Genomic DNA, 15883 nt, shown 5'->3' with positions numbered 1-15883 from the left:
CATTATATTAGAATTCTTTAAAAAAACATTATTGCTTTTTTATGGTAAACAATTTATACATTGAAAGATGGAAAAAACAAGAAACCAGACAAACCCAGACACTAGTGACTACGAGGGTTACAAAGAAGGAAATGATCAAAGAGTAGATCAAGAAATTCCTGTGATGTTTCAGGCAAGGCTTAGCCAGCCTGTGTGTAAAGAGTAGCAGGTCATTACAGCACACCCATTTCTGCCCTTCCTGATCTATGCAAAGGAAGCAACCACCCAACACACCTTCCTCATATCCAGTCTATGGAGCAGTCCCACCAGTTTAGTACAGATCCAGAGCCTGCGATTCTCTCTTTTCCTAGTTGAATTCTGGAGGTCACCCTGATTCTCTCTGTGTAGAACCACTTCTGGGGTGACTTCCTCACAGAGGGGGCCTCCCCTATGTGAGCAAATTGCACGAAGCTCTTGGAAGCCTCACTCAATTAAAATCAATGATCATAAGCAGTAGGCTTGAGGAGAATAGTGCCCACGCACCCCTTCGCCTCTCTCTCTCTCTCTCTCTCTCTCTCTCTCTCTCTCTCTCTCCACTACACTAGCTAGCCTGCCTTTCTAGGTTGCTAGGCTTTCTATTTCTTTCTATTAGTTAATTTTCAGTGTGTAACATTACGGTACATGCCATGGAGATGCTAGGTGACTTATATGATGTATTACCATGCTCAAACTCCAACTTGCACCCTCTGCAAAGGTTGCCAAAGATCAAGTTGTAAAGTGCAAAAAACAAAGAAGTACACTATTGAACTCCAAGTGGACGGAGTGCCTTGCACATTGTTGCTCCCTTAGTTGCTCCCTTAAGGTATTCCGTCAACCAATGAAGCAGTTAAAAGTTCTAAACACAAGATGACCACCACTACAATTTTGATATCTGCCTCACCCATAAGCTCCCTTTTGCAGAGAGGCAAGACTCCCATGCTGACATAGCGTAACTTTCAGCAAGCCCTGAACGGCCTTTTCATTTCCCAGCTTTCCATAAGTTTATCCCCGGACTTATGTACACTACAAAATTAGCCCTAGGTAACACAAGGCCTTAAGAGTAACAGAGCCAGGCCACACACTTTCTTATCATCCCACCTTTTGGCTAAACTCCTGACATATTCTGAGCAAATGGCTGATGCTACTGTTCTCTCTTCTGAAGAGTCCCACGCATCAAAGAAACTACAGACACTTGTGGACTTGGACAGAATGTAATCAAGAAATTTTAACCTTCGACCCTCTAAAACATTTCATACATCCCTATCAGTGCTGAATGCTTTGCCCTGGGCTAAAATTGATATTCCCCAACAAACAACCCCTTGTCTGATGGTGTCTGCTACAGTTTCGTCACAGATGAGCTCGAGTACTCTGTTGGGAGGTGTTTACGCAGTTGGTAGTCCCCAACCACAATCAGAGAGGCAAAGAGCAAGCAACATGCAACTAAGTTCAAAAGAGAGCAAGAGATGCACAAACCTGTGAAGCATTCAATTCTGGGAGACCTGGTGCACCAAACCGACGAGGTAAAGTGTTGCGGATCAACTGTGCTTCAACTTCATGGCCTAACAACCGATGATAAATGTACCTACAAAAAAATCAATAATGTAAGATCAGATTGTAACTTTAAATCCAAGCCCTCATCAAAGCATCTAAGGCACCAGCAAGTTGATGTACCCGCTGACACTGGTGTCATCTACAGCAAGTGTTTTCATAGCTGCCTGCATCCTGTCAAAACTTGTGCTCTTCCAGACAAAATCGACACTGAAATTGTGATTGACATCAATTGGAACACCCTGGGAGAACATAAAATCAAGAAAACTTTACAATTTCCTAGGCTTGGCATCGCTTGATAAATTAGTAGGAAAAAAAAAAGCAAAATAACACATCAACCTGGCTGGCCCTCAACTCAAGAGCTACCTCCTCTTGTGAAGTAAGCTTTATCTGCACCAAGGTGATTTGAAACATTAGGTATGATACATGAAAAATGTGTTTGATAAGAGTCCCGAAAGTACTGATAAGATAAGGTACTTAAGTACACCAAACTTTTTCTAGTTTGGATAGTATAAAGATAAAATATGGTAAATAATGTGTGCAAATTGCATGGGTATGCATATGGGACCGCATGAATGATTCATATAGGATCCACCTAATAAGGTGTAGGACAAATAAGAACTCAAAAATTTCTATAGAAGCTTGTGCATTTTGTATAGCATTCGATACACCCGTACGGTATGCGTGTGGTACACAAAGCACCGTATGGATCACAAGGCTGAGCACGAGTACGGAATGCAACTATGATCTGCCCATTAATGCACAAAATCATTTTTGTCTCCTATTGGAAAAAAAAGATAAGCTCAAAGAGAGAGAGAGAGAGAGAGAGAGAGAGGAAGGAAAAAGTTATATTAACGTCTACGGAAGACGCCAAGGGTCTCTGAGACCATAAGTAATACAATGGTACCATGGATATACTAAGCATTGAAGAACTAAAAAAGGAAAATGGAAAAAACACCGACGAGTGTATACCTCCAGATGGCGGATGGTTATCCTATGATCCCTCCTCAGCCAGTACCAATCACAAGGCAAAAAGAGGGTCAGGCCTCAGTGATGGGAGCATGTCATGTCGTTGGAGAACCTCGCGGATCTATCTCTGTGGTTGAGGGTCCTAATGCTCTGGGTCGGGGGCGTTTGGCTCGTAGAATGGATCGGGCTCTCTCACTAAGAACTCTTCTAGGGCATGGGGGCATGGGTGGTTGTCATGTACACACTATGCACATGACAATGGTGGACTCTAAAATCGGTGTCACCATTTTCAGGATTTACAGGCATTAATCCGTATTTTATCAGATTTACAGGATTCATGGACTTTTGGAAAAGCTTTGGGAATGGGAGTTATCCAAATTTAGGTTCCGTGCACCCTGAACATCTTGATGGGCACTCGAGAACGCAGGGCATGTGCCTAACAGGTCATGGGCTTGACAAGAACGCCCCTTGTGTGGAAAACAGAGTCAAAGCAAGTTATTCGTGCATGTTCACAAAGAGTGGACTGGTTTAGTAACAAGGGCTGGACTTTTTATAGGTGTGGAAACCTTTTATTAGTTATAAATCATTATTACCAATATTATAAGAGAAAAGGCATGCTTTAATAAAAGAAAATCTTTGCTTTGATTTTACCAAAAAGCAAAGCATGCACACACACACACACGTATATATATGAGCCCTCTTGGGCACAAGGACAAGAACAGCAGCGATCTTCATCATCGGCTTCACTCTCGCCATCTCCATCGCCTTGGCGCCCACTTGCACCTTGCAATGTTGGTGTACACATGCAAGCAGACCTGTACAGGACACACCGTGCGGACCTGTGCAGATCTGTCTGTGTCTGGACAGACCTGTACTAGAGTCCAGAATTTGACACTTGGCTGTTTGGCTTTGAAACGGCTGCTTTCGGGCAATTTTTGGCCTTATCGAGCCATTTCTAGGCTTTTTCTGCTTTCCAAACTGATTTGGGACCAACCATGACAGCTTATGGATTGTTCTCTCTTCACATGTATGTGTTCGGAGAGTGATGTTATCATAGATAATCTATGGGACATCATGCCGTTGCAGATCATGAATTGTTTCATCCGAGAATCAATCTTAGTATGCAATTGTCCACACCATTTTCCGGTCACAATGACAGCGTGTGGGACTTATTATTTATATATTTCATGTTATGGATTTCTTGGGTTTGGAGAAGACCTGAGACATGTGGACACACACTTCAGTTGTACCATCTGTACCTCGGTTTTGGTGGAATTCGGTAAATCTTCTTGGCTGCCTCTCTTGGTCACCAACCGTATCTCGAGAGCGCCATGTGCTCCATGGTGAAGATTGAAGGCTATGTGGACTTCTTTGATTCACAAAAATCTCGGGATATTTGGAAATCTTTTGAAACTTAGCCCCTAAAGTTTGTAACTAATAAATACTCCTTGGTAATATGACATAAATGTCAAAGGGCAGTGAAAACATGTAGACAAATGACAAAACGCTGAAGCTCCAAGAGAGATGAGAGAAAACAGCAAAACACTGATGCACTAATCCTCAAGAAAAGATGGAAACAACCTGCCTGTAGGCGAGGAGTGGACTCCGTAGGCAGAGGGCTGAAGGTGCTCACCAAATGATCAAGAAACGATGATGAAAAGTGAGGAAGAGGGCAGCATATATACACACTCCATATGAGCTAGCCGTGTACCTCCTATACTCCTACCCGACCTGAAAATAGGCATAAAAGCCATAAAAAGGGTGGGCAACCCGCATTAAAGGCCCATAAAAAGGAGAAAATATGGGAAAAAATAGGGGAGTGCCTGAGCATGGGAAGGGCCCCCGTAGACACTAGAATAGCCACCATAGTTGCCATGAAACGCGTTTCAAAACATATGAAATGCGTTTGAAACGAGTTTCAAAGCTCTCATTTTTTTTATGAATAAAAAATGTGCCCTACATTAAAATTGTACCTATGTAGTACAATATCTTTTCGTTTGCTACGCCGTCTTCATCTATACCCTCACGCTTGGGTTTTCCTTGAGAGTTGTGCCTTGGTTCAGCCGTGGGACTTGTGTGGCCAGCTATTCAGGTTGGTTTCTTCTAATTTTTATGATTTTGTGCAATTTCTTTGTAAATTTCAGATTATGAAATTTGGGCTTTTTGCATCAGCTTGCCCCAAATCTCTCCCCTCTTTTGGCAAAATGCCGAGAGCAAGGGATATTATGTGGACCCATGTAACCCCCGTTGGCAAATACGGGGGTTAAGGCACAGAAAAATGGAAATGCAAGCACTGTGACAAAGTATCGGGTGGTTCTACAGTCAGGATAAAGGCCCATTTCTCGGGATTGAAGGGGAAAGGGATTGGTCCGTGTCCTAGAGTCCCTGCAGATTTGAAAGCCTCTCTTCAACCATGGAAGAGAGAACAGGAGGCTATGCAAGGAATTGGGGGTGGTGGTGATGATACCCAGGATGATTCAGAGGATGAAAGCAAAAGGGCCAAGATGTTCCCGATATGCATAGTCGGGTTGATTTGCCTAGTTCCAACACCGTTGGTGCTCCACATGCCTTCCTTGCCCACCAAGCCTACTTTGAAGAGGGCAAGCCTCAAAGCAGGGTTTCAAAGCAAGTTGACATTGAGGCTACCCATGAGATAACAAAGTTGTTTATTCAATGCGCTTTGTCATTTCACATTTTGCGCACCCCACGTTGGAAGAAGACCATGAGAGCTATTAGCCCAATTGGGGATGAGTGGAGGGCCCATCTTATGAGTCTTTACGCTCCACGCACTTAAAAAATGAGAAAACTAGTGTGCAGTTAGAGATGGAGCCTCTCAAGGAAACTTGGCAAAAGTATGGTTGTACAATTTTATGTGATGGCTGGACAGATATGTGCAAGAGGAATGTCTACAACATCTTTGTCAAATCCCCAAAGGATCGCCTCATAGAACGCTCCTGGTACAAGGCTCGAAACCTGCAAAACAAACCAAGCAAATGTGAAGGGGTGGCAGGCCGGACTCACCTCCCAACCTTGACAACCGTGGGCAAGCCCACAAGTCTTGGTTGTCCCCACCGACTCCAAGCTGAGCTAACTAGATGGACGTACCGACCAATCTCTACCTCGTGACATCCCATACCGCTACGAAGCTACCCTCGCGGGCTTCGAGACTGCTACCGGCCTTGGTTGCATAAAGCAAGTGCATGTCTATACTAGATCCAGGCTCCTGACCATAGAGCTCTCACAAAGACACGCGAGACTCTATAAACTATTGACTATCCTTGGCCACCCTTTTATAGGCTCTTGGCCGGTCATCAGGCGTCCACACTTGGGCGCCCGCCCGTCCATACTTGGGTGCCTGCTCGTTAGTCTATCCCTAGCCAAGCTCGCCAATCAGCCTGCCTAACTCCAAGCTTCCCCAAGCCTCGAAGCCAGTCTTGTGCGTGTAGCACACGGTAGATACACACTCTGCACATGACAATCTTAGTGTCCTCTTGTAAGAGTACAATGTTCTTGCGTGCCATTGATGCTTTGGTTCCAAGGACAATTGTGACAGGCACTTTCATTTGGGGACATTTGCGCCAGGCTTTATTAGAGATTGATCCTCAAAATGTAGTACAAGTGATCACAGACAATGGATCAAATTGTGTCTATGGGTAGAATGTTGGAGGATGAGTTCCCACAGATTGTGTGGACACCATGTGCAGCCCATAGCTTGGACCTCTTGATAGAGGATGTCGCCAAGGTGGGGTGGATTTCCGACATCTTCAACACATCTCAGAGCTTGGTAAAGTTTGTCACCAAGAGACCAAAGGTCCTTGCCATGTATCGTACCTATAGTGATTTGGAGCTACTGAAGCCCTCAAAGACCAACTGGAAGCTAGTAAGAGTCCAACTGGAACTACTCCGCACTGTTGTGTCACAAGAGTGGATGGCATGGGAGGATCAGGAGCAACCCAAGGCATTGGCTTTTGTGCACAAAGTCATGCGAGAGAGTTGGTGGGATGAAGCCAACGCACTTGTGAAGGCAACTCAACCCATTTATAGTGTTCTCCGCATAACAGATATGGAGGGTAGCACCCTTGGACTCTTATACGAGCTCATGGACTGCATTGAAGAGGCACTTGACCACAACACTGTGCTACCTACTGCGAGGTATAGATCTGTTGCTTGCTTTGTTCAATTTATTTCGTACATGGTGCCATGTGGTACTCATTGCTACTTATAATTGACTTTCATAGGGTCCAAGACATCAGAGAGGTTTGGAACCGTAGACGGGATTGGTTTCACAGGTTGCCCATATACTGCACCCTCTTTGGCAAAATGAGGAGCAGTATAACAATGAGGAGTTGGAAGAGGGTTGGCAGGAGTACATCCAGAGATGGACAAGAGGTGACCTTGCACTCTTGAGGCAACTTGAGGACGAGCTTCTAGTGTTTCGCAATGGGAGTTTTCCTTTTGGGAGGTCATCTATCATCTATCCTTTTAATTGATTTTCTCTCTTCTCAAGTTTCAACAATCATTGGTCACTCAATGTTCACTTGCAGCTTGCAAGCAACAAACAGTAGTAAGTACTAAGTAGGCTGCAAGAATCAAGATACATGATGATGATACATCATACTGTTTTTGTTTTAAACATTTATCCATACTTTGTTGGTTGCCTGGGTTTTTTTATGCATAAAACTTTCATATCTCCTATTTTTTGCAACATGTACCCCCCCCCCTCTTGTATGAAATGTATTTGAAAGTTGAAATGCCTTCCAGGCTGTGAAACGTTTCAAACGCATTTGGGAAACGCATTTCATGAAATGCCTAACAACTATGATAGCCACCAACAGGAGATGATATATGCTAACACCTCCTCTCATGTCCTAGGTGGTAGGCCCAAGGCCCAAGAAGCTACCAAAATGCCAATAGCTGACTGAGATAATCCTTTGGTGAATAAGTCAACAGGTAGGACAATATTCAAGGATAATGTCTCCCTCCAGGATCCGCTCCCACACAAAGTGATAAGCTTGGTCCGCGCATGAAATACCAGATTCTTAGCAATAGCCACGCAACTTTGGTTGTCGCATGAGATAAGGGTAGGCTGTTGTTGTCGAACGCCGATCTCCTCAACCAAATCACAAGCAGCCGAACAAGCTGCTCGATACTCCACGTCGATGAAAGCGCCACTGTAGGCTGCTTTTTGCTCGTCCATGAAATTGCTCCAGATCCAAGAGTAAAGCAATACCTTGTAGTAGACCGTCGGGTACCAAGGTAGTAGACCGTCGGGTATCCGCATCTCCAACCTAGTCGAAGTCGCTCCAGCCACCTAAAGTGACCTCCTCTCCATAGAAAATACCAAATCCTTGGTACCTTTCAAGTACCGCAACACGCGGAGTGCTGCCTCCCAATAAGTGTCCAAAGGTGCCTGCATGAAAGCACTGAGAGTTCCCACAAATGCAGAATCAAGCAGTGTGTTGAGCAACCAAATCAAGGAACCAACCAATTTCTTGTACAGAAGTGTATCTGCCCACTGGATCAGATCCAAAAAGAGGAGAGTTTGATGCCGGGGTTCATGGGGGGAAGTGATGGGCTTACAATCTGTCATCCTACAAGCCTCTAGCAGTTCTGTACCATACCGCTGCTGAGAAATGAATATGCCATCTGAGCGCTAAAAAATCTCCAATCTAAGAAAGAAGTGAAGCAACCCAAGATCTGTCATCTCAAATTCCTTACCGAGGGCAGCCTTTGTCTAAGCAATGTGCATTGTATGGCTGCCTATGATGATCAAAGCATCCACATAGAGAATGATAAGAGTATACAACCCTTTCTTGGGAAAGATGTAGAGATTTGGATCAGTCACCGATCGCTTGAAACCCTTTTGTTGAAAGAGAGCATTCATCTTCTCATACCAAGCCCTGGGTGCTTGTTTCAAACCATACAAGGCCTTTTTCAGCCTGTAGACCATACCTTTGGAGCCAAGAACTTGAAATCCCGGGGGCTGTTCCACATAAACTTCCTCCTTTAGCTCTCTGTTGAGGAATGCCGGCTTGACATCCATCTAAAATATAGGCCAATGAGAGTGTGCAGCAAGAGCAAGAACTATCTGTATGGTCTATGTGAAAATGGTATTTATCCAGCCCTAAAAAGGGAAAATTTTCTCGATTTTATTGGTTTTATTATTTGTTTTTTGGGTCTTGCTACTGGCCGACAACCCTTGGCCTGGCCGACCAGCAGCCCCACTTGCTATATATAGGATATCCTCATCATTCAGAAGATCGTACCACTCCATTGACCATATCAGGTACCACATGATTATCTGCTACTGCTGCTGCCGGCACCTGCACATCATCTGCTTCATCAGCATCAGCTGTCAGCTCGAGCACATCAGTATTTCACATCATATCATGGGATAGCAGCCCTCTCTGCTACATAGAGCATACCATCGTTTCATGTCAGTTTTTACTGGGACAGCACCCCTCTCTGCTACATAGAGCATACCATTGTTTTACATCAGCTCATGGGAAAGCAGCCCTCTCTGCTACACTTCAGCACATCAGCGTTTTATCTTCAGTAAATTCTTTGGGACAGCAGCCCACTCTCTGCTACTGTACAGCACATCAATGATTTATCATTAGTACAATCTTGGGACAGCAGCCCACTCTCTGCTACAGCACATCATCGTTTTTCTTCTACAGAGTTTACCTCGGGATAGCAGCCCTCTTTGCTCACCATCTCACATCATCGGGATGGCAGCCCTCTGTGCTTATCTTCACCATCGACACCAGCTCTCTCTGCTCCTCACCTCTCATTCAGGTATTGCAGCACCCTTGTCACCAGAGCTTGCACCACTCGCGACAGGAGCCCTCTCTGCTCTTCATCACCCCTCAGGTACCGCAGCACCCTTGTCACCAAAGCCTGCATCACTTCACCTTCTACTGCCCACTACCACCTCGTAGTGCCTCTGCATCCACCGACACGAGCCTTCGACACCAACTAACATCTCGGAGTGCCTCTGCATCTATCAACGCAAGCCTTCGACACCGAGCACCTCTCGGAGTGCCTTTGCAGCCTTCGTCTCATGACCGTGCATCAGCTCCGATGTGATATGCAGCGGAAGTCTTTGTATTGGTTGATCCTGTCACACAATATGCTTACACCGTCTTCTGTATCCTGAGTTTCGTGAGTTTAGCAATCCATTTCATTTACTTCAAACTTTAAAGAGATGAGAGAGAGAGATATGAGAACTGTACACCAGATTGGGTCCCGAATTACCCACTGAAGGGCCCCCTATCCCGATAACGAGATAGTATTTGCTTTATTACTTTAGAGAGAATGACTTTGGACTGTAGATAAGCCAAACGCAAGATCTCGGAGGATCGGAGAGCGGCTGATCCGTACACTGCTGTAGAAACACCTCAATGACTTGATCTCGAGCCTATGCACTCCTCCCAAGGGCATGAGGAAGGGCTGCACACCTGAGGCTCAAAGAAGAAGAAGGTGGACTGTTCTACACACTGTTAGAATGCTGAAAACACATATGAATGCTGTGTTACCTTCACCAGATGACTGCTGAATGTGTGGATGATGCACAGAAGGCTGAACACTGATGCAAACAACAGTTTCAGGGCTGGAAACTGCTGTAGACTGAACCTTCAGGGCTGGAATCTGCTGTGGACAGAAATGCTGAGCTGTAAAGAGGGCTGAGGACTGAAACGCATGAGAATCACGGACTGCAGGAGCTGCTGCTGTACGGCTCGAACAGAAAAGCAGCACTGCTGTACTGCTGGATTAGAAAACGCAGGTGTATGCAGGCTGCAAACTGCTGGTTTCTGGCGTTGAACTGAGGGTGAAGGGTATGCTGAATCTAGGCCTGAACTGAGTGCTGAATTCAGGGCTGAATGCAAGCACCTAGGGCTGAATGAAGCTAGGGTTTCTCAAGGGGCTGGAGAAGCAAGCTTATGGGCTCTAGGGTTGGATTAGTCTTGGGCTGAAAGCAAGAGAGAGGAGAGCTCTTAGCACAATGAAGACTGAATGAGCAAAAGAGGCTCTAGGCAAGCCTATTTATACTAACTGGAGGTTGGTCATTTAATAAAGTTAATATTTATAAATGCCCAATAATGCAAATAATGCTAAATAAATACTAATAAATATGGGAAAAATACCAGATAAATCCCAGTAAATTCCCTAAGGCTTTGGGGATGTTCTAAATGATGCACAGGCATATGAATGCATATTATGCAGGATGCAGAGTGCTTTCTGATGCAAACCCTAAGGCTTCTACTGACTCTACATGCATGAATGATTCTCTCCAAGTGGGTTAAGGGACTTGACTGACTGACTGACCCGCTAAGGCTGAGGAATGACCTACGTAGCTCGTGCCTGACTTATCCTGGACTGAGGATGTACAATGGGGTCACGGCGTACGACAAATATCATCCTATTGGGTTCTAAAACTGTACAACTGCTGCACTTCTGATGATGAGCCATCTTGTCACCATGCACTGAGTGCAGAGTGCATGTGACATTCCCTCCTGATTAGCTTGGCGGCAGGTTCATGGCTTCCAAGTAGTCCGCCAATAACTGGGGGTACTCCTGGAAGAACTCCTCGTCGAGCCATACGGCTTCGTGGGTGCGTCGATCTCGGAATTTCGTATAGAACTGACGAATTCGTCGACCGGAACCATGCTTCCATCGATGAAGAAGGATCTGCTCAGGCTCAATCACTTCTGCCTCGTCTACCACGTCTGGCTGCTATTCATCTGAAACATCAAACACTTCTGGACCAACATATGGTTTTAGCCAAGAAACATGGAAAACATCATGCATTGTCCAACTGGCAGGCAACTTTAACTTCATTGAGACATCACTTATCTTCTTAACTATTGGAAAAGGGCCAAAACTACGGAATGAAAGCTTGGGACAGCGTTTGCCCACTTGTTTCAATCTCTGCTTCATGATACGCAAATAGACCCAATCCCCTTCCTTGCAGTGGACATCTCGTCTAGACGTATTTGCCTGTCTGCTATATGCTTCCTGAGCTTTGGTCAAGCGGTCTTTGACTGACTCAATGATCTCGGAAAATGCTTCCGTGGTTTTATTAGCCTCTAAAGATGGAGACACCATTCTCGTCAAAAGAGAAGAAAAACGGCGGACTGCTGGTCATGACAATATGACTTGAGGACATCAAAGGCCAACTGATTATAAATTTCTGTCTGGCCATCTGTCTGGGGATGGAATGCACTAGACAATTGCAACTTAGTTCCAAAGTTTTCAAATAATGCCCTCCAGAAATGCGAGGTAAACTTGGAATCTCTGTCTGATGTTATGGTACTAGGCAAATCACAAATTGGATACCAATGCTTGAGAAACAGACGGGCTACGTCCTCGGCTGTGGCCGTATGCTTGCATGGGATGAGCATGCAGAACTTACTAAAGCGATCCACAATGGTAAAACACTAAGTGTTATGGGATCCAGTGGATGCTGGTAGAGGCCCTACAAAGTCCATAGATATGTCGAGAAAAGGTCCGTCGGGGATAGGCAAAGGTTGAAGTAAACCTGCCTTCTTTGAATGGGGAACCTTGACTTTTTGACAAATCTTACAGGCTTGTACATGTGCATAGACATCACGCCTCATCTTTAGCCAATAAAAGGACCGTTCTAATTTCTCGAGGGTACTGTTGATACCCCTATGTCCTCCAACTAAGGAGTCATGGGCATCGTGGAGAAGAGCGGAACGCTTTTCCCGAGTAACACACAGACGATTCTTGTAGAACAACCAACCGTTCTGTACTGAATAGTGGCCAAGCTCAGAAGTGAGGGCCAAACTATACTGAGTACCAAACTCAGGGGAGTCGACATATTGGTCTTTCATACTATTCAAGTCCTTCCCCGTGATTTCGAGAATGGTAGCTTCTTGGACTGCCTGGATGATGCTGGACTTTCGACTGAGAGCATCTGCTACTGGGTTATGCTTACCAGGGATGTATTCAATCATACCTCCAAACTGTTGGAAGATTTGACTCCACCTGGCCTGTCGATCACTCCAATGGGCACTTGGCATAGTCTGAAGCCACTTAAGTGCTTGGTGGTCTGTTTTCACTGTGAAAGCCTGTCCATAAAGAAAAGGCTTCCAATGTTTGAGCGCTGTGATCACACCCAAAAGCTCTTTGTCATATACCGAATAACTCTTTTCGGCGACATCCAACTTTATGCTGTAATAGGCCACGGGTCTATTGTCCTGCTGGAGGACTGCACCTATGGCTACATTGCTGGCATCGGTGATGACCTCGAAAGGTTCGTCCCATGATGCTAACTTTAATACAGGTGCTTCTGAGGCAGCATTCTGGAGTGCACGGAATGCATCAAGTGCCTTACCTGTAACTGAGACTTTCTGCTTGCGAGTCTTCACTCCCTTGAGCAAGTCGGTAAGAGGTGCTGCAAGGTTGGAAAACTGATGCACATGGGTACTGTAGGCCTGACAAAGACCTACGAATGAACGGATTTCTTGGGCGGTCTTAGGAATATCCCAATCTAAGATCTCCTGAACCTTTGAGGGGTCCAGTCTAATCCCATCGGAACCAATGATGTAGCCCAAATACTGAACTTCCTTAACACCAAAGATAGATTTTTTGGCGTTTATGTAGAGCTGATTATCTCGCAAAAGTTGCAAGACTTTCTCCACATCTTTCTCATGCTGCTCCGCAGTGGCTGAGAAGACTAGTATGTCATCAAGGAATATGAAAACACACTTCCCAATATGGACTGCGAAAATCCTAGACATCATCTTATTGAACATTGCGGGTGCATTTGTAAGCCCAAAAGGATGACTACGAACTCGTAGTGACCACGCTCTGTCCTGAAAGCTGTTTTTGGAATGTCAGCTTCAAAAATGCGGACCTGATGGTAACCACTCTTGAGGTCGATCTTAGTGAAAAACTTAGCACCGTCTAAACACTCCAAAATGTACTCTATCCTGGGCATAGGAAACTTATTCTTGATAGTGAGTTTGTTTAATGCCCTGTAGTCTACACAAAAGCGTGCAGACTTGTCCTTCTTTTGGACAAATAGGATAGGTGCAGCAAATGGGGAGGAAGAAGGCCGAATGAATCCGGCTCGGAGAAGCTCAGATAACTGCTTTTCCAACTCGCCCTCTAAAGTCTTGGAAAGACGATAGGGAAACCTGCTAGGAGGATCTGATCCAGGGACAAAATCAATGTGATGGTCCTCAAGGCGAGAGGGAGGGAGACTGGGCGGGAGATCGTCCCTAAGCATAATGTCCTGGTGTCTGGATAGGAGGTCTGCTAACTGAGGGACTGAAGATGTAATGGATGCTACTAATGAGGGAGGGACTGTTTGAGCACGAACATAAAGGAGTGCTCCTTCTGCTTCTTGCGGATAGCTCGTCTGGCCTGGAGATGTGAAATCAATGGGATGCCAAGAATGCTTCTATCCCCCCGACTCATGACAGGCTCAGGCAAACCTTTACAAATAGTAAAAGTGTCCTGCCCCCAATTGGGAATAGGCTCATACTGGCGGAACCACTGAATTCCTAAGATCATGTCACACCCTAACAGAGGGGAGACGATGAAATCTCGTTGAAATGAGGCCTTCTGAACTTCAAAGGCAAACTGCTGTGCCTTCTGGGAAATGTGGGTGCGAAGACCAGGTGTAAACCCGTCCACATCCAGATGATATGGGACTAATGTGCAGTTCAATTTATTAGCCAACTGGGGAGAGATGGCGTCTTCAGAACTACCCATATCGAAAAGGACTACAAACTGTCGGCCCTGGGCAGAGCCATAAGCTCGGATAAGGCTCTTCTGCGCAGCATCGCTCTCACCCTCCTGCTTAGCATCAAATACCACGGATGGCATAGGATGCATGGAAGGTAAAAGTTGAACTGCATTTGAGGTAGTAGGCGGGGCTGGAGGAGCTGGGGAGGCTGTGGCAGAAGGAGCTTTGGCAGCTTGTGCCGCTTGCCATTTGTGGCAATCCTTCTTACCATGCCCTATAATATGACAGAAAAAACATCTATTTTCTGACTGGTACTTCCTTTGCTCCTCTGGAGGAAGATAACCTCCAGTAATGCCTGCTTTAGCCTTTTCATCAGGGGTTTTCTTAGGTTCTTTATCCTTCTTACCCCCTGAACTGGAGCTATTACTGTTGTCCTTCTTAGCATCTTTAGAAGATGCGTTACCTTTCCCTGTCTGTGCAGCTGATTGCTGCTGCTGGGGTTTGGTACTGGACTGAGATGTCTGCTTGGGCTTGCCCCCGTTGAGCTTCATTTCTTCATTCTGAGCGAGAGTCAGAGCCCGGTCATAAGTACTTGGTTCAAAGTTACGAACTGTGAACCGAATGTTGGAGTCCAATCCACGAATGAATTGCTCCATCTTGGCCTGCTCAGATAACCCTAACTGATGTGCTAAAGTAATAACCTTACCGGAAAATTGAAGCACTGGGGAACCGTTCTGTCTGAGTCCATAGAACTCGTCTTTCAGACCGGTCATGTACTGGGACGGGAGAAATCTGGTCTTCAGGTCATGGACAAAGATGTCCCAGTCAAAGGCTGTGACACCTGTGGCCTGGTCAGTATGAATACTAGACCAATGCTGCCACCAAGTGACTGCCTCACCAATGAGATGGGGAGCCGCTAAGTGGACTTTGTCTTGTGGGTCTGTGATCTTAGCTAATGGAAAATGAGCATTAAACTGATGAATAAATTGATTAACTGAAGAATGATCACACTTACCATCATACTTGCTGAAATTCGGTTGACTGCGAATGATGGTGGTTGATGCTGCTGCGGGATGCTGGCTGGTGACACCTATGACTGGGGAGACTGAGGAGAGCTGCTGATACCTCAAGTGTATGGCCTCCTTTTCCCGTTGGTGTTCAAGTAACATACGTTCTCGATCAAGCTCACGTTGGTCTTCCCGAGCGGCGAGTTCAGCCTGACGCCGGTCTTCGTCGATCCTGCGTTGGGCTTCCTCATAGTCCCGTCTTTCTTCTTTTTCTCTTCTCCTTCGGGCCTCGTCCTCTCTCCTTTGTTGTTCCATCTGAAAGAAGAGGGAGATGTAGTCGGGTGCTGCTGGAGGTGTAGGAGGACGTGCTGCTGCTGCCTCCAAGAGTTGGAGACGCTCCATGAGTAGCTGGTTCTGAGCTCTTAGAAGAGCTATGGTGTCTGCTGTAGGCAGAAGAGCAAGGTCTCCTTCGGGGGAGACGTCTTCCGGCTGATGAGTACTCTCTCGTGTAGAAATGATGCTGAAGTCGGTGGTCGTGCCGGAACGCAATCTAACCATCCAATGATGCCCCCACGCTAGGATACGGTGTGTGTGGACTATCTGAATCTGATACCAATGTGAT

At 45.7% G+C, this 15883-nt stretch overlaps 1 protein-coding gene across 1 annotated transcript in view; it reads right to left on the bottom strand.

Annotated features, from left to right (window-relative positions):
• The window catches only part of LOC147603017 (regulator of nonsense transcripts 1 homolog), a 49155-nt gene that overhangs the window by 20308 nt on the left and 12964 nt on the right, over positions 1-15883 (bottom strand). The window contains exons 7-9 of the mRNA XM_086797395.1: positions 1906-1956; positions 1690-1808; positions 1492-1600 (exon numbers count right to left, since the gene is read on the bottom strand). Coding sequence (XP_086653521.1) covers positions 1492-1600; positions 1690-1808; positions 1906-1956 — 279 coding nt within the window. The remainder of the gene's footprint in view (positions 1-1491; positions 1601-1689; positions 1809-1905; positions 1957-15883) is intronic.

Source organism: Cibotium barometz, chromosome 65, assembly GCF_041138505.1.
Source record: "Cibotium barometz isolate CiBa-2024 chromosome 65, ASM4113850v1, whole genome shotgun sequence".
Taxonomy (NCBI): Eukaryota; Viridiplantae; Streptophyta; class Polypodiopsida; order Cyatheales; family Cibotiaceae; genus Cibotium; species Cibotium barometz.
This window is presented reverse-complemented; position numbering and strand designations above follow the sequence as displayed.